We start from the raw sequence: 25071 nt of genomic DNA, 5'->3' as shown, positions 1-25071 counted from the left end.
CCAAGATAACAACTAAGAAGTGAGCGCTAACGCCCAGTACATAAACATGATTATATGTATATATATGATGCATGCAACATGATGACTGGTATAGGGTCATCTGAAAAGTCATGCTCAGTATCGGCGCCATATGAGTGCTGCCACCGCACGGATCAACCTCTGGGTGCAACAACACTCGTCTAGTACACCAGAGTAGTCAGACATACATGTCCTCGCCATCGCGGTACTCTCAGTGACAGACTATCGAGTATAGAGCTGAGCGGCTCTATAATCAGGTATAACAAGGTATATGCTCAACGTGTACGTGCACATGATATATGAATATAGAAAATGGTAAAACATACATCATGCCACATAATAATGCCAAATAAATGCAACATATAAACAAGTATACTCGCTGGCAATCTCAGTCAATATGTACGTACATCTAGGCTAGTTCAAGTCTAGTAGGATCCTAGGTTCCAGGCCTATATTCAAAAATTCACCGTATCACTACACAAATTCTATAAGCCTTAACTAAGCTAATAAGTAATCCCAAAACATAAATAGATTCCCGGACCATACCTTCGTCCGTAGTAAGCCCTTTGAAGTTGCTAGTCCCGAATAACTATAATCACACCTTGGTTATTCCTGAACTTCTAATATAACCGATAGGGCCCTCAAGTGTATAACTCACACTATATAACTGAAGAAAGGAAACTCGGAAATCGATATGAAAATTCTGAATCAGAAATCCTCTATTTATAGGCAAATTTTCCGGAACCGAACGTTGCGTCCGTTCCTGGTTCGTTGCGTCCGTTCCCCATCGGAACGTCCGTTCGCTACAAAACCTTTACATTTTGATTTAATCATGTAATTACTTAAATTGAGATGTGGGTTACTACATTCTCCCCACCTTTAGATATTTCGTCCGCGAAATAAAATTTAAAGAAGTAATCATAATGAAACATCAAACTTGTGTTTTATTACAATAACTGTAATTACATCTTTACATGATAATCAAAAGTACAAAACAAACAACTCAGGATATTCCGCTCGCATACGGCTCTCGGTTTCCCAAGTTTCTTCTTCAACGCCTCGTCGCTGCCACTGTACCATCACAAGTGGTATAGTCTTGTTCCGAAGAACTTTATCCTTCCTGTCTAGGATACGGAGTGGTCGTTCGACATACGACAGATCTAGCTCCAGCTGAACATCAGTAGGCTGGATAATATGAGATTCATCAACTATGTACTGTCGAAGTAACGACACATGAAAAACATCTGGAACAACAATTTCCGACTTGCCCATCGAATCATGGTAAGAGCGCCTAGCAACATCGCCCCATGATTCCCTAGGTATCACTGATAGTGCCTGCAAGAACCAATAGATTTTGGTTAGCATATAGTACGGTCCCTTCATCCATATATCCCGATCGAATCAACAACCATTGGTAAATCGAGAGTTGTTCGAGATTCGATAACTATGCAATGCATCTTGAAGATCAAATAGTGACATCGTATGTGTTACTAGGAACACCGAGTAACCTAAAATACATCATGTACTCTGGCCAGAGATTCGCCACTCTAATATCTCCTCATATCGCATAGGATATCCACACTCGCAAGTATGTGGTGAATCCTTGACAACAAAGCATCGACTCCTATATGTGTCGTAACTGTACTCAATCCCGACACCTGATGACCCCAATAGAGTCGGTAAATGAGTCAAAGTACAGTACTAGCATATAGAGTCTCAATGATGTTTCAAGTAGTAAGGACTAATGGTGTACAACCAAAACCGCGGACTTTATCCACTCGATAAGTGATAACCACTTGGAAAGTCCGGATAGGGTAGTTCGATCATTCATCATATGAATATCCATTTGCATGCTTTGAACATCTTTATGTTCCATACCAATGAAACGTGGTACTCGTCATCGCAAATGCTAGTCTCAATCTCGAGCGATCCTTATCCTTATTAACGGACGGCTCAATCGACTAGGAACTGTTTAGAATATACAGTGACTATAAGATGTGTTTCATGATAGTCATCCCCATGTGCTACCACATCTTACATACACTATAGTATATTCAAGGTCTTCATCTAAACATCTTATAGTATGTCACAACATAATAATATGATAAAAGATAAAGTAAACGCCATTATAAAAGTGTAAATTATTTTAAACAAAATATTGTTTATACATAGAGTCATAAAAGCCCTTAGCCACAAGTTGGCTCACCGGGCACCCACTCTTTCACTTACAACTTATGCACGTGTACAAGCTTACAAATCTGATTAAATCGGATATGTATAGCTTAATTGCAATTTAGTCCCTTAAGTCTTCAGTAATTGCAATTCAGTCCTCGGCCTTCGTTTTAATTCAATTTCAATCCAAAATAATTTAAGAATATTAGAATTAAAATAGAAACTCTAAATATTCCCAAATTAAATATACTCGAATTAAAATTAAATAAATTCGGATTAAATCAATAATCTCGGCCTTTTGCAATTTAGCCCTCGAATCTTCGATATTTTCAAATCAACCCCTAATCGGGTTTCATCTTCAAAATACATATTCTTTAATTTCCGAAACATGGAATTTAATCTCGAATTCCATAAATATTCAAATCGAATATTTATTCTTTTAATTTAAGAACTCTCAGAATTTAATTCTCAAAATCCGTAAATTCTCAAATTAAATATTTTCGGCTCGGAAATTAAATCTATCATTTCCATAACTTCTCAAATCAATAGCCCTTAATATGAAATTTAATTCTCAAATCTCATAATTAATAATTTAATATTTTCGGGCCTTACAATTCCTCCCCTCTAAGAAATGATTTCGTCCTCGAAATCGTATTCATCCAGAATATCAAATCTAATTGACTGAATGATTATCTGAAGTGATTCTCATTTCAATCATCCACTCTGCATTTCATATCTCACTTCATCTTTCAATCTCTTGTCGGATTATTACTTCGAATCTGCTTCTATTCTCTTGTAATCATTATCTATTCAGTTGTACTTTAAGTCCTTGAAACGACTTTATTCTGAGCTGTTTCTTTCTTCAATCAAGGATTTGTCGAATAATCGACTTAACTCAGAATCTCTTCAATATCTATCTCATCTAAATAAAGTACATACGAAGAATCTACTGATACTTCTTTCACTTAGATACTGAACTTATCCAGCTGAAAAGAATACATTCGTTCAATACAATCATCAATTCCATCTGATATGTCATTCAATGCAATTCAGCTTTGGTGACGACTTGATTCTTTCTCTTTATCATTCTATACAGAGTATAGAACATAACTCAAGTCTACACTGTTATTCAGTTCATCGTTTCAAGATTAGTATCCATCGTCACATTCTGAATCTGTATCTCAACTTCGTTCTTTCTCAATTCTGAATCGAATGATGTTCAGGAATAACTTTTATGCTTAACAAGTCAGTTTCAGCTTCAAAAGTTATATCTATCATTCAATTTCTAATTCTAATTCTTCTTCTCTGTTTTCATTTCATACAGATTCATCTTCAACATCTTTGTGTCTCTCAAATCAAATCTGATCTAATATCAACAAATCATGTCTGATCTGATATCATATACTTCAGTAGTATCATTGCAACACAAAGAAATCTGATTTCTTTTCATCATATCATTATCTCAACATTATCTTAAAATCGACTCATTATCTGTTACAGGAAGTATAATCATCAAGTGGCAATACATCAAGTCAAGTAATACCGACTCAGGTATTAAAGTTCTGAGAATATTCTCAATATCCGGAAAAATCAACTCAGATAATCCATCAATCGACAATTGGTATAATGCAATCACATATAACCAACTCTCATAACATCAATCAATCAATCGATGCCACATTCTATCAAATAAATCTAAAGTCTTAATCCTGACAATAGATTTTTATCATTCCTGTAATTCATCATATCTTTATCTTCTTCACAGATTTGAATAGATAACTGTTATTCACATCTCATACAGTGTATTCCCCAAATCTGATTATTCTATTCGGATTATTTCGTAATCAGAGTTTATTCTGTAGTCACAGAGTTCAACGTATTCAGGACTGTTGATAATCGGTATCATGTCAGATAAAAATTCATTCTCGAAATTCAATTCATCTTCTCTGATTCTTCTTCCAATTCAAGGATAACATGTTGTACTTTTACCTCAAAAAGTACTCAAAGTCTTCGGATCATCTTTATTACAATGTAATAGTAAACCCAATGTTTCAATCTGAAATATTATTTCTTGGCTTACTGTTCGTCTTACAACGAATCTAGTCACAATTCAGTGATTTGATCATACAGACAAATTATCGTATCCAATAATTTCCATCAATCTGTTTATAACTACCACCTGTTTACTTCACATAAACTGTTTCATCTTGGTAGTTTCACACAATATCCTTTCAAAGCATGATTTCATAATACTTTTGGAGTTTCTAAACTACACTGAACTCATCTGGTCAACGATTTTCAAATTCATCGGAAACTCTCTGTACGTTTAACTTTGAAAACGTACTAATTCTATTACTTCTATTTGTTTTATCGTCCGATAAAACAATTATCGGATGAATATTGAATTCATTGTTGTGCATATCTTCAAATTCTGATATCTCTTTTCGGAAATATCAGGCACAATCAAATAATCAATCATAATAGAATTCATTCATTCTGATCTGAGGCTTTAATTCATATCTCTATATGGCATTCTATACTGAATTCTCATCACTTCAGTTTACTTTCTGTGTTTCTTTCATCTACTAAACAGTTCTGGATTGCTTTCAATCAAAAATCATTCTAATTGGTCATATATTCATCTGAATATTCAAACCAAAATACACAAAATCTGAAATCAATTGATCGAATGTCTGTTTCATTCTTCATTTCTCTTTCTAAATTGAATTCTAATAACTTGATCTCATCTCAATGTGCTTTAATCCTTCAAAATCAATTCTCACTTAATTTGGATTACAGCAATTCTGACTGTTTTAGTATCTATCTCGATACTTCAAGCACATAAATTCAAAAGATCAATCAATCACGCATTCATCTCTTCTCTTCGTTCTAGTTCCCAAATCTCAATTAGAAATTCTATCAGTTACGAGTCATAAATATGATAATATACTGAATGTATACATCAACCAATCAGTAACTTTTGAAATTCATAATCAGGAAAACTCACTTAAGTCAAGGTCATCCACAGAACAATAATATGAATGACAATATGCTAAGTGAAAACAACTCACTAGCATCTCAACCCAAGACAAGTAAATCAAATCAGACCCTAACAAAGAATAAGAGTCCATCAAAATCGATTGAGGTCGGTACCAAAACCTCGAAATCAATATCAAGAATTTCAAAAATCATGATTTTATGATGTAATAACTTCAATAAAATCAAATAAAAGACTCATCTGTAACTGACTTTCATATCATCATCTATTTGTAAACCTCAAAAGCATCAGTCAATTCACAAACTCCTCAATTTTCTGATAAATTCCAGTTCACAACTTAAACTAAAGTCAAGAATCTTACTGAAATATATCTGCCATCTCTACTCATCGACATATCTTTCAATTCTTGTTTAGATCATGAACATATCTAGTGCATTGAATATACTTATTTCAGCATATTTTTGTAATCAAACATCATATATCAACCCGAAATCACGGAATCTTAATTCGAGATTCTATATCATCATATTCAATTGCACATTATGTTCTTACTGATCTAATTTAATCGCTTTTTATCATCAATTCTTCTACTCATCTGTATTCGATTATTGCATCATCTTCTATCATGCAACATAAACAGATATTTCAATACGAACTAAATCATCTTCAGTTTCAGTTCATCGAAATAATAGTTCCATTCTTCAGTTCAATTCACACAATCTCTTTTCTGATATAGAGGTGATCATATAATAAGCTTTCAGCTATCATGAATCTATTGCACCAATAATAGACAGGTCAAAACAAAATAAATCTGTTACCTGAAATTTCATTCTCAGGTGCAATTTCATTCTGATTCTCTGTATACTTCTGGAATAGAAATTGTAGCTAAATATGTGTTTCTCTCACACACTATAGCATCTTTACAATTTCAGTCCTTTTGCTTCATCATTCAGCTTCAGTTCTATTAAACAAGACTATGTCTTTCATAACATACTTCAGTCATCAGCATTTATTCAGACATATTCTTCGAATTCAAGCCATAATTAAACAACTCAATCTTGAGCTTCTGATCATTTACAATTCAAAGAATCATAGTAGGCTTGCAAAGTCTAATAAAACATTCTTCAATATTCAAAATATTCAACTTCGAGATGGTATATTTTTCTTTCTCATCATTTCTATCTGTTGTGGCAAAGAACCATAAACAAAAATCATGTTCTATGCACTTACCAACAAATTAATATACCTCTGTTCTTTCATCATTTCTTCATCAAAAGTCATCAGCTGATTGCTAGGTTTCGAAGTTGGTAGACAGTCAATCTAATACATCATTCATTGGTATCTTTCAGGTATCTGAACGATTGATCAAGTTCTTCAGAACAACTTCTACCTGCAATACATCTATTCATTCGCTGATATTCTGATCTGTTCAGTCAGAGATATTTCATTCAACTGAGCAATAATACAGTTCTGTTCAATCTGACCATACCATTATGTTCAGTCTGGCCATACAACTCTGTCAGTCTGGGGTGCTTACATCACCCGGGGAAATTCTTATAATAACATCGACAAGAATTTGAAAATTTACAAATCAGTAAATTAATCAATTCAATTTCAAAGGTAGATCAAGAATACATGCAATTTATTAAATCATCGAATCAAATACTGCATAATCATGCAATACTATAAATGCATATGACTCACTCTACCCCACTCAGCTTCTATCTCAGTCCAGAACCTACGCTCTGATACCACCTGTTGTGGGGACCTCGGGTTGCTAATCTCATCTTAGGGCAGCTAATGATTAATTAAACAATTAATCAAACAATTAAAAATAATAAACCAAGAGCATAATTTTTATTTTATTTTTTTAAAAACTCAGAGCCTCGCTCGATCGGGCAAAGTCAGCCGATCGAGCGAGCAAAATACAAAAGTCTCGGGTCTGCACATTTTTTTGGTCTCGCTCGATCGGGAAAAACCTACCGATCGAGCGAGCCCAAAATGCTCGATTTTCTGCCTTCAATTTAAGGGCCTCGCTCGATCGGTAACATTTACCCGATCGAGCAGGAGCCATTTCCAGAAAATAACAACAATACTATTTTGCTGTCAAACCGTGCACATCAGTCCAAATGCCTTCATGATCAACTCATATCATGGTTTATAAATTCTAAAACATGCATATCAACATGTATAAATTTTCAAGTATCAAATCATGCATTCAATACATCAATCGAATAGCGTAAAGACATGATACGATAAGCTACACTAAGTCTCAAAAGTGAGCTTCTAAATCACAAGTTTCATGTTAACTTCAATGTTATCTAACTACCATTCTTCAGCTTAAAACCCGAGTCCACACTTGCTACATCTCTCTCCCGAGCTATCAATGTCGTCTCAACAAAGCTCTTGCCCCTCCTGTTGCAATGCACACATACAAAACAAAGTAACAGCCGGATAAACTCCGGTGAGAAATCATTCTCAGTATAATCGACATATAAATGCGTTAAATAAATTCATATCAACTCTAAACATATCAACTCAAGAATAGAGCAAAGATAACGCATATATCGACTCAAACTTCAAATCAAAACTCAATTTATATAGCGCGCTTATCTCAAGAATTGATTCTTATCACTTCATTGCCATCAAGATTCGTATCCGATCTTGACATGGATATCCATCTATCGTAGCCATTCCGGGCTAGAAAATAAGGTTAACCGCAACCTTGGCATAGAATCAATTCAATATACAATCATATCAAAAGCAATAAAGATCCACTACCTGTGATGGATCGTCAATAACATAAGTTCTACCTCAAGAACAAATACTTAAACAAGTATGTGGTTTGTTCGGGATAACTCAAGAATAGTCATTCTTGAGTTTCACAGTCCCTGACTCGCGATATCGTCATTATACCTTTCATTCTCGAGTTGACAATGTTCCACATCTGGATAGGAAGTACCACAACTCATAGCAAATCTGCTCATTCAAATAACATTCGATCTTCAAGGTAGAACAACTTCAACTATCATCATTTCGTCTTCGGTTTCAAGTTGAGGTTCTTGAGTCAATAGTCTCCTATTAAACTCTGAAACATATCATCAAAACATGTATATCAAACCTCATTCCATTCAATCATTTCAGAATTGAATCAAAATCATCAATATAGATTCAATAAATATCATTTCAAACTTCAACTCCTTCTTATTCGATATAACTCGGAGTCTTGAATCGTTAGCCTTCGAAACTCAACTGAAATCGAGAAATACAATTGCCATAACATTCATAACATCTAAACAACTATCTCAACTCAGTTATAGGCTATCAAAAAGAAGTCAAAACATCAACCGGTGTTGTAGCGATTGAAAATCGAAAACCGACGCGGTATCGAATTCATTTCTAATCAACTCAATCATTCGTATCACTTATATCAGCTGAATTCGTCATTCAATTCATCATATCAGCAGCTATAATCACATGTTAACAAGTCAAAAACATGCTGAAACCATGACAAGTTCATTTCTTAATTCATTTCCAATCCGACTGCGATATTGAACGGCATACGAACTCAAAGACACAACATAGTTTCATAATCTGATCTCTGCCATATTTCGTTCTTCAAAACATGCCGAAAGAACAAAATACTTACATCAATTCGAAGCCCTCGTCGCAAGGATTCCAGAACATCTTTCGGAATTGAAATCGGACGAGCGGATCAAAAGTTACGGCGATTTGAATCTCAAAATGAAAAAGGAAATGGAAGAGGGTTTGAACTCTCTGTTCTCATTTCTGAATCTGAAGTTCTTACAACTTATGCACGTGTACAAGCTTACAAATCTGATTAAATCGGATATGTATAGCTTAATTGCAATTTAGTCCCTCAAGTCTTCAGTAATTACAATTCAGTCATCGGCCTTCGTTTTAATTCAATTTCAATCCAAAATAATTTAAGAATATTAGAATTAAAATAGAAACTCTAAATATTCCCAAATTAAATATACTCGGATTAAAATTAAATAAATTCGGATTAAATCAATAATCCCGGCCTTTTGCACTTTAGCCCTCGAATCTTCGATATTTTCAAATCAACCCCTAATCGAGTTTCATCTTCAAAATACATCTTCTTTAATTTCCGAAACATGGAATTTAATCTCGAATTCCATAAATATTCAAATCGAATATTTATTCTTTTAATTTAAGAACTCTCGAAATTTAATTCTCAAAATCCGTAAATTCTCAAATTAAATATTTTCGGCTCGAAAATTAAATCTATCATTTCCATAACTTCTCAAATCAATAGCCCTTAATATGAAATTTAATTCTCAAATCTCATAATTAATAATTTAATATTTTCGGGCCTTACAGCTTTCTCCTGCATATTTGTAGAACAGTCAAATAGGGAGAAGGCCATGAGTAGCACAATGGTTGCGGGCCCCTTGAGATGTGAAGGGACGCACCCGGACCATTACAATAGGTTCCTTGCAACTGCGTCTGTTGTGTCCTCTTGCATGACAACGACCACATGTTGAGACACGTATATTAACTTGCGATGGTATTCTCTTCGTCCCTCTACGACCGGCCTGACTACGCACAGAAGGATCCTGGATTACATTTGATGCAGCAACACAAGACTCATTGATGTCAAAGGTTGGGATAAGATTAATATGTCTTTTGTACGCAGCACGATACACTTCGATCTTGAAATACTTGTCACAAAAATCATACACAGACAACGCTTTTGTCTCAATGGCAGAGCAGGTGTGCTTGCACAGAAGCTTATTGATCTGCCAATCTCTACATGAACAAGTCATATCCACTAAATCCACGACAAATGGCTTTTCACCATCAACAACCTCAAACTTCTAATCATACGAACGCTGAACTCTTAATGTTTGAGATTCAATATATACGCTTGCAACAGACTTTTCTTTTCTTGGACTTAATTCCCTGGTCATGACTAAGTTGATTCAGGTCGTCGGTGCATAATTTTCATTATCTGCATGCGTATGTGATCAACCATAGCAACAATAGGCAGATGACGAGCTGGCCTAACCCAACTATTCCAACACTCGGCTATACTATTATTTATAACACCATATCTATTACCAACAAACAATGCATTGGCCTAACTCTGTGGATCAGAATTTACAATAAACCCTCTAGCAAGAGGCATTGACTCAAATATATTGTTTATATGTTGTTCGTACTCTTGAAAAGACGGAGCATACACAACTTTCTTGAATACCGAAGACCAGTGATTTTTGTTATGTCTGGGATAACTTCTCAACACCTAAAAAGATTAATCAAAATTTAGATTAAGCTTAAAAAATGATCAGATAATATAAAAAAAATTAAATTCAAATTGCTCAAGGATACGTAATTTCGAACGTATCTGCTTCATGAAATTATCCACTAAGTGTTTCAATCAATAAGCATAGCGACTCCCAACAAATACTTGATTCACTGCCTTGATGATACTGGGATGTATGTCCGAGAAAAATGTGAACTCGTCGAATGGAATGCATTGATAGTAAAGGAGCACACGACTCACATGATAACAAAACCAATCCCAGTTTGAATCATTCTCCGCATCTACTATGGCATAAGCAATTGTGAACAGATCATCGTTCGCATCTTTCGACACAGCAACTAAGATACATCCTTTATACTTATTCTTTATATGAGTACCATCCAAAAATATCAACGGCCTACAACCACTAACAAAACCAACGGCACATGCATGAAAACAAATGAACAACCGTCTGAATTTTTTAGTCAAAGGTTCAATCTCACACTGTACAACACTACCAGGATTAGTCTTTTTAACAGCATCACAGTACCATCTTAATCTATCATAGCATCCTTCATCTGTGCCAAGAATTTCATGCATCGCCAACTCCTTACCCTTCCACACTTTGCGGTATTCTAACTCTACCTCAAAATCTCTTTGCAAGTCCATCTGCATTGTACACGGACGATAAGAGGGCTCTCCTCTCAATTTTTCTTTCACAACATTCGCTATCCAATAGACATCGGCTCTAGGATGCCCTCTGCTACGTAGATTGTTCTCACCACAACTATGTTGTAGTTTACATTTTCTGATAGCAAAAAGATTGTCTCTTTTATGTTTTGAAGCATAAATTCTCCAATCACAGCTCTTTTCACTACAAATAACAATAACCTTCTCGTTGTCATTTTTTACATAAACAAATGAACGTCTTGTAGCAACAGAAAAGTTTTTCAAACATTTTCTAAATTCACCGGCACCCTTGAATGTTTGTCCTACACCACGAATGCAATTAATCCAGGCATCTATATTGTTGGAGCAAGGGGCCTGTTCAATCTCTTTATCACTCTTCGACTGCGTGTTTTTCTCATCAACCCTTACCACTTTAATATACAATTAATAAGATAAAAAAAAACCACAAAAACAAAATTTAAAATTTTAAAAATTAATCTTGGTTTCAAACATCTAATTGATAATTTATACAAAAAAATCTACAATATTTTAACTTTAATATTTTTTATTAAACATGTTACCAAACATATCAAAATAGGAGAATGAAAATACGTCTAATAAAGTATTTTACCTCCCATCATTCAAGTTGTTTAAGTGTTCATTTCTTTTCTCTGCCCTCAATTCAATCGTCGTAAGCTTTACACATATATGAAGATGAATCATATTAAGGACATCATCATCATCATTCAAAGACACAATCATCTTATGCAATGGAGCTACGTATTGAAGAATAATGGATTCCGAAGATATTTCTGCATATTTTTTTCTCAGACTCGCAAAAACATCCATCAAGCTACAATCACTGAAGATTGAGGTGATAAACAACTGCTTCTTGAATTTACAGCAACCCAAAAACAAAAGATTGCAAGAACCATTTCCAGATTCCATTCTCAAACTACAAAAGGAAAATGTTCATCAATACAGTAAATCGAAGCATAATACATTCTTTCATAATATATTACACACAAACAGTACAAAATAACAAATTTTCAGAATATTAGATTTTAATTCTAATAATTTCATTCACAGAATAAATGTAATAGTACAACACTAAAACCCCCAAATTAAGAATTAAAATTTTATAATCGATAACAATACGAAATATCAGCTAATCTATCACAAATGCTCATCAAATGAACTGCATCCCCAACAACATACATAAAAATTGATATTGATAAACTAATCTGTAAAACTAACCCAATGCACGAAAACTCAACACCACCTCTATAATCATAAAAATCTCAAACAATTCTATCAATTCAACATTTTAAATTTGTAAGACATACATCAAACTATGACAATAATTTATTCACCCAAAATTTAAAAGATTTCAAATCTTAAATCTAACCTGCAAATATGTGAAAATTTCACTTTGAGCACCCAAAGATGGAAAATTCCCTTCAACCCACGTCAATGTAGATCTTCAACATTGTCGGAGTAAACACAGATCTGCGACATTTTTGTTGATGAATTAAACGATTAAGATTGACAGAAAAAGGCTCGAAAAAGGAGAATCAAGAAGAAGGACCGAGGGAAAGTAACGATTTCTCAGCAGCATCACGTTTTTTTTTTGTAAACAATATCAGGGCATTTTGGTAAATTGGTCAAAATAAAAAGTTAAAAAAAAGAGTAACAAAGTATTTCTGAAAAATGTACTGAGGAGAGATACATGTTTATTATTAGAGATTTATCACAAATTTTCCCAATCCATTTTGTTTAATTTGTATTTTTCTGCTGAGAAACATTTTTTTTTTTACATAGTTGTCCTTGGCTTGTCCAACTCAAAGGCAAGTATCTTTTTTTTTAAGCTTCCATGTATACCATTCTCTGCAATTATGTGCAGAATCTTTTGAATTTATTCAATTGCAAAAACATTACCTGAACTGTTTATGTTTTACTTTTGCTATAAGAATATCAGCTCGCAATTCAATTTGTTTTGCCATTTAATTGCAGTATTTTCGCTGTCATCGGCGCTTGTAGTGTTGCCCATGGAGAGTAGTGTACGGGGTCCGCTAGTTGGGTCTGAAATTCATGGGTTTCGCACCAAAGAAGGTACAACACATCTATGTTGGTACTTCAGTGTGTATGATTCGATTCGTGAGTATTGCTTGCTTTGGGCCGATTTCGTCAGGTTGGTCAAAAGTTGACTTCTGGGTTTTAGGGTTTTCTAAATCATGCTGACAAAGCTAAGATTTTGGTCATTTTATGCTTTATTTTTCTTGATTCGTGGTGAAGGATGAAGTGCAATGTAACCGTTTAAGCGGTGATGGATGAGCTTTTTGTTCATTCTGTGTTCGACAATCTATTTTATTTTTGTTTTCCTCTGCTATGGATTTTTTTTTTGGGGTGGGTGGTGCAAGTACTTATTAGATTATTCAAAATAGTATGGATTAGTGCTATGGTTTTCAAGTCCAAACTTGGATTAAATTATTTACCGTCAATTTTATGGGGGATATGCCCCAATAAATTGATCCATTTTGTTGTTCACTCGTATCTGTCTTATCATTGTGCTTCTTGTAGTAAGCATGACTGTTAGCACAGTGTGTTTCATGTTTTTCCTCATTTACATACTTTCTCGTGTGTAACTATTGGGCTTTGTCGCATGGATAGATTTGGATGTTGGCACTATGATGGCGGAGGCGAAGTCAAGATGGCTCAGGCCTAATGAGATTCATGCCATACTTTGCAACAACAAATATTTCACTGTGAATGTCAAACCTGTGAATCTGCCAAAAAGTAATACATTTGAATGTTTTCATAATAATTTAGTGTGGTAGTTTATCCGTAATGAATATAAAGTCTTATGTTGTATTTAAGTTTTGGTATATCATATGAACTATGGCATGAGTCTGTCTAATATTTATTATGTTATGGTACACTAGGTGGCACCATTGTGTTATTTGATCGTAAGATGTTCCGGAATTTTCGGAAAGATGGCTATAACTGGAAGAAGAAAAAGGATGGAAAAACAGTTAAAGAAGCCCACGAGCACTTAAAAGTAAGTTGTTATTTTTCCTCAAGATATTCCGTGTTGCATGAAATGGTCGATCATAAACAAGTCTAGTTTGAGTGTAATGTTGGTTAATGTCTTTGTTGAAAAACCCGAACATATTTTTTCGAACAGAGTGTTCTGTATTAGGAATTTATATTACAGATTTCCTTGGATTATAATGTAATTGGTTTCTGATTTTTGGTAGAGTTTTATTTTCTTGTTCTTTCATGTAACTATGGCTGTAAATTAGTGTATCATATAAATGGTTGTGCTGGCCTCATTCATAAAATCACAAGTTTTTCCTTCTCAAATTATCATGGCACAAGACTCCTAGGACTAAAACTAGGATGAATTTCTTTTCTTAAGGGTTTTTATACCGATGTTATCTCTGACCCCCTTTTTTGCTGAAAATCCTCACCTTCCTCCATTTCGCTTTCATCTTCTGATTTTCACTCATGCCCATCAATATGTTGGAATCTTCAAAAACCACTGGACAATCTGATGAGACCATCTTGCAACAAAACATGAAAATCTTTAGGCTATACAAGCAGTATACGGGTTGAATGAGAAGAACTACTAAAACGGTCTCAATTCATCCAATTTACATGTAAGGGAAAGGACTAAACCATTAAACCATCTTCTTGGGACGGGGCCAAAGAAGGAGACCCAAATTTGAAACGTTAACGAAGCAAACTCCACGATCATCTCAGTGGAATTCTGTTATTGAATTGTTTGTGTTCTCCTATATCGAGACGCCCGACAGAATGGAGTCTTTGAGCAAAAGAATCAACACTTACTTGATGTGGCAGATCCTTACTCTTTACCCCCAATGTATCCAAACATTTTTGGGGTGATGTTGTCCTCATTGCCACGTATTTAATCAACCGAATGCCAGCTCTTGTCCTCCAATACAGAACTCCCATCCAAACTCTTATGGCCTCTTTTCCTACAACACACCTAATTCAGAACATTCTTCTCCGAGTCTTTGAGTGCTCAGCTTTTGTGCATATCCATGATCGGGGAAACTTGACCCTCGAGCAATCGAGTGCCTTTTTCTTGTAACCAAATGGGGTACAACTGATACTTGCCTATCCAAGAAATTCTACAATTCCAGGGATGCCACGTTTTCTGAGAGTCAGCCCTTTTATCCCAAATCTTCGATTCAGATGGAGACAACATTGAGTGAAACGCACTACTGGGAACCTGACACACTTACCTTTCCACAATTAGAGCCTTGTAGGTAAGCCCACTCACAATTGGAGCCTTATAAGTCATTACTGGTTTATTCTCGCAGGAAACCACCACATGCAGAAATCCAACAGCACCGTGAACGGATTCAGCACAGCCTTGACCCTCCTCCAGAGCAACCAACTGAAACTGAAAATACACAACGTACTGCTGACCTTAATGATGAGTTCCTATAATTGAACTTGATGTTACTGCAAGACCTATTGCATTAAGGAAAGGTGTTCGTTCATGTACACAACATCCTATATGTAATTTTGTTTCTCTTGATCATTTTTCACCGCCTGCATATCAAGCTTTTATATCTAGATTAGACCAGGTCCAAATTCCATCAATCATAGATATTGCTCTCCAAGATCGAAGGTGGTCCCTTTTGAAGGAATACAAGCCCTTGAGAAAAATAATACTTGCACTATCATTGATCTCCTAATGGAAGTTAGACAGTTGGATGTAAATGGATCATCTCAGTAAAACACAAAGCTGATGGTAGTATAGAAAGATTCAAAGCACAACCTGTAGCCAAGGGATACATGCAATCATATGGCATCGATTACCAAGAAATCGTTGCTCCAGTGGCGAGACTCAGTGTTGTCCTAGTTCTCTTATCACTGGCAGCAAGAATGCAGGGGAAGCAAACTAGTGGACACACCAACGGATGCAAATGTCATGCTTGAAGCAAACAATGACAGTCCGTTTGTTGACAAAGGAAGTATCAAATACTAGTTGGAAAATTGATTTATCTCTCACACACAGACCTTGATATTGGCTTTGCTATGAGGGTTGTTAGTCAATTCATGAATTGTCCTACCAAAGATCTCATGGATACAGTCTATCGAGTATTGAGATATCTCAAAAGAAACCTAGGGAAGGGACTATTCTTCAAGAAGTCGTCAATTCAAAATATTGAAGTTTATAGTGATGCGGATTGGGTCGGTCACATAGTGATAGGCCTTTCACATTGGGCCACTGCACATACCTGTAGGGGAATTTGGTAACATGGAGAAGTAAGAAGCGGTCTGTTGTGGCGAGGATAGTGCAGAGGCAAAATATCGAGCCTTAGCTCTGGGTATATGTGAAGGGATGCGGCTGAAGAGACCACTCGATGACTTGAAGTTTGTAGTTGGACAACCTTTGCAAGTAATGTGTGATAATCGAGCATCTAAAGTCATTGATCTCTGTTATATCCTCACTCACTTTCAAACAACGGACATCCTAACAAAAGCTCTTCATTGAGCTCATGTTAATACATTGTCCTTTCACGAGTGCGTTGTGGGCCAGAGCTTTGATGGAGATGAGCTTAGTTTGGGTGACTCCAAGATCAATGCAGGTTGGTACTTGGATTGGGTCACATATGGAGTTTAAGAGTGTCTCAATCTCAAATTTATTAAGAGATTGGGCTTTTGTTTACTGTTGATATGATTAGGGATTTGGACCTTTCTTTTGTCGTACGCGGATCACTTGTCCACCTCTTGTAATTAAAAGATTTTACATATTTAATGTATTATCGTTTCTTATAAAAAAAATCTTGTATCAGACCTATTTACTTACTTTTTCTGAACAATATTTATTAATTAAGCTATGACAAATTAAGATTGGCTTCTGTACTGAATTTTCAAAGTTATTCTTACCATGAATGTTCATTATGTCATCATGATGCTTTTTGCTTGAATTGTCACTTGGTGTTTTAGGTGGGGCAGGAGGGAAAGCAGTTCAATTCTTATTTGACCAATGGAGAGGATTGGCTATTCGAGTACTTCCAATTTGGGACATATTAGGACATCACATTGTTATTATTTTTTTTGTGGAGATATATTGTGTGAAAGAGCTAAGCATTTCCCTGTGTTGGATTTTCTCTGGTTTTCAAGTTTATATTATCCTATCTCATAAGTGATGCATTTATTTGTGGTGATATAATATTTGTTTCAATCTACTTTTTCTGTCTAAAGATGATTGACATAACTTATCTTCTCTGTTCACATCCTCTTCACGTTGAGAATTCCATCTTCATCTATTAGATTCCGTAGTGACATGTAAGGATTAATTTCACCTTTGGTCTTTGTGTTTGGCAGGTTGGTAATGAGGAAAGAATTCATGTATACTATGCACATGGAGAAGACAGCCCAACTTTTGTTCGCAGATGTTACTGGCTGTTGGACAAGTATGAAAACATTAAACATTACGCTAAGATAGTTAACCATCATCTTTTTTATCTTGTGAACATGATAGCATGTGATGCTTTTGTAAGTTAACATTTTAATAGAGAAAAACACTTATTTTTTTATAGGCTTAGATTTCATATTTTCATTATGTAATTTATTTGTTGTAGATCTCTGGAACATATCGTCCTTGTGCATTATCGAGAAACACAAGAGGTTTGTCTCTCATTCATGAACTATATGTTTATTATTAAGTATTGAATGACTTTTTATAGCAATTACATAAGTAGTGTTTTGTTGGAGGCAATCACTTCTGGGATCTAAATCTAATTATTCTCTCTTCGCAACACTTGGCAAAATCATGGTCGTCAATGGCCATCTCCTTCTGTATCTTTAACATGATGTTATTTTTGTGACTCTGTGGCTTTAGCAGGATCTTGCATGTTTGAAGTAACATGTAATTTCGTGCAAACTGGATTATGGCTAACTTATGACACTGTTGCAGGGTTCCCCTGACACATCTGTCAATTCCAATCCTGGTCCAGCTATCTCTGACCCACCTGCCTCTTTGCCTTTGTTGGAAGAATTTGATTCTGCTCTTCATCGTGCATATCATGACACCAGCATATCACTTTTAGGTTATTTTTAATTTTTCGTGCAGAGATATTTGCTTTACCTTTCACAGGCACTTAGTTGGTTGATTCCATTGTAAAGGATGTTAATTCTTTAAGAAATCTTAAAGGCATAGACTTAGTAAAACTAAATAGAATAACTACCATTTTGTAGCTGACATTCGGTTAGTTTTCAAACTGTGTTAAGTAAGAAAGAGACAACAAAAGTCATTGTATCTACTTAGATACAGACTCAGGCCTTGAGTTAAAGCCATTGATTCTTGACATCATGTTGTTGCTGGATCCTGTGATATTTTTTCAGAGCGACATGACAGCTTAAATGTGAAAAACCACGAGCAGAGACTTCATGAGATAAACACACTTGAATGGGATGAACTTTTGGTGTCGGATGATTCGCACAAGCTGTTTACTCGGCATGATGGTATAGACTCAATTTGTAGACTGTTTGCAGTAGTGCCACGAGTTTCTCAAAAAATTACCGATAATTATCTCTTTTGATGCATGCAATTTACTGATTGCAGGAAAAACTTCAGATTTTGAGCGCTCTAATCTAAGTCAGATGAACAGTTACAGAATACATGTAAGTGGTCACAATTATATTCCATATGTTTTTCATAAACGAAAATCTTGATTGTGCCTGTCATCGTGCATTTTTATTAATGAAATTTGAGTTGCAATGTTTGTTTTAAAAGTGCTCTCAGCTTAGTGTTTTATAATTTTTCTTTTTTAACCACATAATGTGGGAACACATTCCATTTTAGAAACAAAGACTCGTGGTTGCATCATGGATTCATTATGGCATAGAACTTCTCCACTTATCTAGGCATTATGTTGGACTAAATTGTTGACCTGATTTTTTGTTCTAGAATAATCAGTCATTCAATTCTTTTTTTTTTTTTAAAACAAAAAAAAAAAAAAAAAAAGAATTGAATGACTGATTATTCTAGAACAAAATATCAGGTCATTCAATTCTTCGTGGCAGAAGAACGTTTATATGAGCCATTATTCTAGAACAAAAAATCAGGCCATTCAATTCTTCGTGACAGAAGAACGTTTATATGAGCCATTGAAGGGCTGTTTGATGCTTAACCTCTTAAAAGCTTGCTAAGGACTTTATATGCTAGCAGAGTAAATTCACTTAATTTGTTTGAATCGGTTTAAGGGATCATAATGTGGAAAAGGTGGTCAATGTACTTTTTCTTTTGGATTTGCTGTTGCTTTATTATATTATGGAAGTTCACTCATATGTGATCAATTTTTTCCCTCTTGGACTGTTGTTGCACCCAGACCACATGAACCAAGACACAAAAGAAAAAAAATAGCCACCCTATACTCCTAATTTATTTTGCATCATTCATGGCTGCCAGGCAGATTAAATGGTTCATGCGCCACTTGAATTATCAAATGTAAGATAAATATTTGAATGTAATATTTTTTATTTTTAATAAGCATTTCTGTGTACAGGACGATGGCTCGATAACTAACAAGATATCCCCTGAAAGTTCTGGAAGCAATGTTTCTTCTGGACAAGTTGCTGAGACTTTTCCCATTGGTTATGATGTTTTTGGTAATTTATCTTACAATATGGTGGGTGGTGAGACTGTTGTGGATTCAACTGGATTGGGACCATGTGTAATTGATTCTCTAAATAACGTGGCAAAAGATGGTCTGCAATCTCAGGACAGTATAGGAAGGTGGATGAGCTACATCATTGCTGATTCTCCAGAATCAGTGAACAATCAGGCTGTGGAATCTTCAATCTCAACTGGCCACCAGTCTTATACGCCTCCGAGGATGGACGATCATCGGTCATGTGCCTTGGGGGAAATATTTAAGATAACAAATATTTCACCTGGTTGGGCTTTTTCTACTGAAAAAACAAAGGTTCATTGCCCTGGAATTAGTTTACTTTATATTGTTCTCGTCTATTTACTCCTGTAGATGCTCGTGCTTCATTTGTTAGCCTTTGAGAATGAAGTGAGATTAAGACCACCATCTGATTTAAAGAGCAATATTTGTGTGACTAAAAGTAACCAGGGGAGAATGTTTAATGAAAATGTGCAAGGTTTAAATAGTTGTATGCTTCATTGGAAGTTGCATAAAACTCTGTTTGGATAGCAAATACTTCCATCCCATTGGTTAAGTGCAAGCAGTTAAATTTACACTTGTAATGAACAACAATTTAGTGCATGCAATTACTCTCACTATCATTATAAAAGTTCACTGAGTTGTTGTTATGCAGATTTTGGTTGTTGGGGTTTTTAATGAGGGGTGCTCACCCAGCTCAGAGTCCAGTTTATTTCTTGCATGTGGAGATTCCATTGTCCCTGCTGAAGTTGTACAAGCTGGAGTATTTCAATGTTCAATTTCTCCTCAAACTCCAGGACTAGTGAATCTCTATCTGAGTTTTAATGGCCATAAACCAGTCAGCCAAGTTTTGACCTTTGAATTTCGTGCTCCTGTAGTTCCCGTTATGACAATTCCTTCGGAGAATAAAACTACTTGGGAAGAATTTCAACTTCAAATTAGACTCTCTCATCTGTTGTTTTCATCTTCTAAGGGCCTGGGAATCTTTTCCTCTAAGTTACTCCCAAATGCCGTAAAGGAAGCAAAAGCTTTTTGTCAGAAAACATCACAAATCTCTGACCGTTGGATGTATTTGACCAAAGCAATCCAAAACTCTAAGATGTCTCTTCACGAGGCAAAAGAAAACTTGTTTGAATTGACTTTGCAAAATAGACTACATGAATGGTTGCTAGAAAAAGTGGTTTCAGGGTGCAAAATTTCCGAACGTGATGAACAAGGTCAGGGTGTGATTCATTTGTGTGCCATCTTAGGTTATACATGGTCAGTGTACCCATTTTCATGCTCTGGCTTGTCACTGGATTATCGAGACAAATTTGGATGGACTGCATTACACTGGGCGGCATATTATGGAAGGTGAAGTCCTGAAATATCTTGACATGTAATATCACTTGTTGACTTGAGTTGAGTTACCACTGAGATCTTGAATGATTCAACTAGCTTTTATTTTCGTTTGTAAAGAAGTAATCCCTCATATGCTGAAATCATTTTACCACTGGGATCTTGAAATATTTCACCAAGTTTTCTATCTATAATGCCCCATATATTTAAAGTTCCTCTTATGTCTTGCAGTTTTTTACTTGTTGTACTGTGACAACATGATAAATTGAGTTTCCAGGGTCACAGCCTTGTTGCAATGTTAGAAAGGCTACAACAGTATTGTGCGCATATTATTTAAACTTTGATTAATAATTGTCCCTAAATGAACAATGACCTCACGTGGTTTGCACCATTTACCTTTTGTTATATTCAGGGAGAAAATGGTGGCAACCCTTTTATCTGCTGGTGCAAAGCCAAATTTAGTAACAGATCCAACTGCAGAAAACCCTGGAGGTTGCACTGCTGCTGATCTTGCTTCTAACAATGCGTATGATGGTTTGGCAGCTTATCTTGCTGAGAAGGCTTTAGTTTCTCATTTTAAAGATATGACATTGGCCGGAAATGTTAGTGGGTCACTGCAAACTACCATAAATGAAATAGTAAACTCTGAGAACTTCAGCGAGGAGGAGTCTTATTTGAAGGATACTCTAGCAGCTTACAGGACAGCTGCCGATGCAGCAGCACGCATTCAGGCTGCATTCAGGGAGCACTCTTTCAAAGTGCGGACCAAAGAAGTTCAGTCATCAAATCCAGAAATCGAAGCACGAAACATAGTTGCAGCAATGAGGATTCAGCATGCTTACCGGAACTTCGAGACACGCAAAAAAATTTCAGCTGCTGCGAGAATCCAATATAGGTTCCGCACTTGGAAGATGCGGAAGGATTTCCTCAACTTACGTCGTCAGACTATCAAAATTCAAGTAAGTGAAGCTGACATGATTTGATGTGCCATAAATTTCAAGCTGAACGTAAATCATATGACTGAATAGTTCGTAGTTTAATGGCTGGATGCCTATGAGAATCAACCATGATGGAATTTAAATTGCCGGCTATTTCTGAATTGTGAAGTAAATTATTGCCTGTGTTGTAAATTTTGCGTAGTGACAGCTGCTATATTTTATTCATACGAGGACTTTTCTACTGGATGTTTCTGATTGTAATCCTTCTCCATTTCAGGCCGTTTTTTCGAGCTTTTCAAGCCAGGAAGCAGTATCGCAAGATTGTGTGGTCAGTTGGGATCTTTGAAAAAGCAGTACTGCGCTGGCGTTTAAAGAGAAAAGGGTTCCGAGGCCTTCAGGTCCAACCTGATGAAACTCCTGAAGATCCAAATCGAGCAAGTGATGTTGAGGAAGGCTTCTTCCAAGCCAGCAGGAAACAAGCTGAGGAACGAGTCGAGAGATCTGTTGTAAGAGTCCAGGCAATGTTTAGATCAAGGCAAGCACAAGAAGAATATAGAAGAATGAAATTAGCGCATAATCAAGCAACGGTGAGGATATTCTTATTCTTGTTTTCCTGTAATTTTGATTTCATATTAAGTAAATCATTGCCCGTTGCAGCTGGAATATGAAGGACGTATACATCCTGACACTGAAATGCAATAAGAAAAGGACTTATCCACTGCCATTTACTTATGGAGCGAAGACAGTGAAACCTTCTCTTTGCTAAGGTCAAGAATTGAAGACTCGTGATAAATGTTGTGTATTTCTTAGGTTTAAGATTTAGGTAGTTCTTTCGGGTTTTGAAGCTTTGTTTTGCTCCAATTGGCATCCCGCCTCATCTTTCACACGAATGTAGTTTTGTGACAAATGTCTGCAAGGATTTAATGCGTGCCAGTCATTAATCTAATGCGTGCAGAAGAGTAGATGGAACAGAATTGTCGTATGTAAGACCTGAGATGCTGCAATATCGTGTTCAAATATGAGGTTCAGTATAGCTGTCCAATTTTCTGCATTGTTACTTGGTGCACAATGTTGCTGAGAAGGCATAAGAGTATCTTGAATATTTAAGTGTACCTTTAATTTATTTATGTGGTTGGCTATTAGGATATAGCTTGAAATCGCATTGTATTATCGATTGTATATTTGAATATCTTAAGATAGTAGTTGTTATATGTTGACTTATTTGTAAGCCTGTGTACAACGTTAAACCTTGTATTTATGGTCTCTTTGTAACTAATAAAGGGTGATTTTTTCTTTCTTTTTTTTTTATTTTTAAAGGGCTGACCCCGAAGGGATCCTATTCCACATGAGTCAGAGGCCCATTGGCTCATGCGGAGGTTAAATCGAGGGATGTGTATGAGCGGCAGGGACCTGGAGGAGGGAGTAACATGGTCCAACCCTTTGAGCATACTTTCACAATATTTCAATAGGGAATATGCTCCACACGATGATCGAACCCGCAACGCTGAGAAATATTTTCCCACGTCACCTCAGGCTTTATCAACTCGCCTATGCTCCTGTGAGCTTCTTGGTTTTTTTTAATGGTATAATGAGAGTCTGAGACACACCTCACTCCATAAAATGACCATGGTCTCCACTCTGCTGTCGTCTACGTCTACCACTATTAACTTCACAATGAACCGAACTGTTATGAGCATCTTAACTTTTATAAACTCATCTCAATTAATGTTTCTGACTCCGTTGAAACTTAACAAACTAATGGAATATATCGTTCGGTACACGACAACACATGAACAAAACATCATTCAGCCCAATACTAACCAAATCCAATGGATCCGCCAAGATGCATTGCTTCTCAATGCGCTCATTGGCTTGATTTCACCAAGCTACTTTCGTTCATCATTGTCTCCAGGACCATCAGATTCATGGAACAATTTTTTTTTTTAAATAATTTTTGAAGAAATCATGAAACACTGATGGAATTTTTTTTTTTTTTTTAATAATTTTTGAAGAGATCATGAAACACTCTTGCCAAAACATATGGTGGTCTTAGTCTTGGTTGTTGGAAAAATTGAATGAAAAAGGTTAAAATGTAGTTGGAAAAGAGTTAGAAAACCTTCCCGGACAGAAGAGGTTGCTGCAAAGATTGGCACGCTCAAGCGCGCCTGGACCAAGCGAAGGGGCCAGGCAGAACACCGTGTGCTCGAGCGTACGGTTTTGCGTGCTAGAGTGCGAGCCGTGCTGCTTGGGATTCCAGACAACGGTTTTCCTCCAGATGGTTGCATCTTTTCGGGCCCTTTTTTCATGCATGGTAGAATGACAATTGTGATATGATATACTCTCATTCTAATGAGCATAAAAACAATATTGATGTACGATAAATGCGATTTTTGTGCAGAAGGTTGCATCCTTCAACGAAAGGTCATGTTCCTTGAACACAAACCTATGATTGTCTATATATACAATCCTCTGTCTGCATTATACATACAACATAAAAGAGCATACATATTGTTGCATACATTCTCTCTTCTTCTCTTCACTTGAAAGTTCTGCATATAGGAGTTCATAGAGATCAAGTAATTTGTTGTGCTATTATTGCTTGATATAAATCGTTGTATCTGAGAGACGATTGCAAACACCGTTTTAGCACTTGGATACGGGGTAATTTCGTCTTGCAAAAAGATACTTATACTCTTGCCTCGACTTACCATATACTGCTACTTCCTTCCATATCCAAAACACCACATGAATTCAAAACAATCGCAAGACAAAATTTGTTCATTATCTTTTGTTCTACTGCTTTATGGATGTAGTAGTCCGTAACCAAGTAAGGTGATTAAGGAACTAATCACAATTAAACATACTAAGATCGGACGGCCCGAAGAAGGAGATCGGACGGTTCGAAGGAGTTCGGACGATCCGATGAGGCTTCGGAGGCTCCGAACGGGTTCGGACGGTTCGTCGGCAAGGATCGGA

The 25071-nt window shown here is 35.9% G+C and overlaps 2 protein-coding genes across 2 annotated transcripts; one reads left to right on the top strand and one right to left on the bottom strand.

Moving 5' to 3' along the window:
* Positions 1-9579: 9579 nt before the first annotated feature.
* On the bottom strand, positions 9580-12095 carry LOC140861859 (uncharacterized). Its single transcript, XM_073264859.1, has 4 exons — positions 11779-12095; positions 10644-11571; positions 10338-10478; positions 9580-10050 (listed from the first exon to the last, which is right to left on the bottom strand). The coding sequence occupies exons 1-4, from the start codon at positions 12093-12095 to the stop codon at positions 9580-9582; spliced, it is 1857 nt and encodes a 618-aa protein (XP_073120960.1).
* Positions 12096-13017: 922 nt separating this feature from the next.
* Positions 13018-23390, top strand: LOC140877026 (calmodulin-binding transcription activator 5-like). Its single transcript, XM_073280534.1, has 13 exons — positions 13018-13259; positions 13818-13943; positions 14090-14205; positions 17514-17602; positions 17771-17816; positions 18106-18238; positions 18534-18653; positions 18754-18812; positions 19697-20116; positions 20475-21172; positions 21570-22117; positions 22375-22682; positions 22753-23390. Exons 1-13 carry the CDS (start codon positions 13097-13099, stop codon positions 22795-22797), a joined length of 2871 nt encoding a protein of 956 aa, XP_073136635.1. The 5' UTR covers positions 13018-13096; the 3' UTR covers positions 22798-23390.
* The last annotated feature ends 1681 nt before the right edge of the window (positions 23391-25071 follow it).

Source organism: Henckelia pumila, chromosome 1, assembly GCF_033568475.1.
Source record: "Henckelia pumila isolate YLH828 chromosome 1, ASM3356847v2, whole genome shotgun sequence".
NCBI classification, from domain to species: domain Eukaryota; kingdom Viridiplantae; phylum Streptophyta; class Magnoliopsida; order Lamiales; family Gesneriaceae; genus Henckelia; species Henckelia pumila.
The sequence above is the reverse complement of the archived record's forward strand: the minus strand, read 5'-3'. Positions and strand labels throughout refer to the sequence as shown.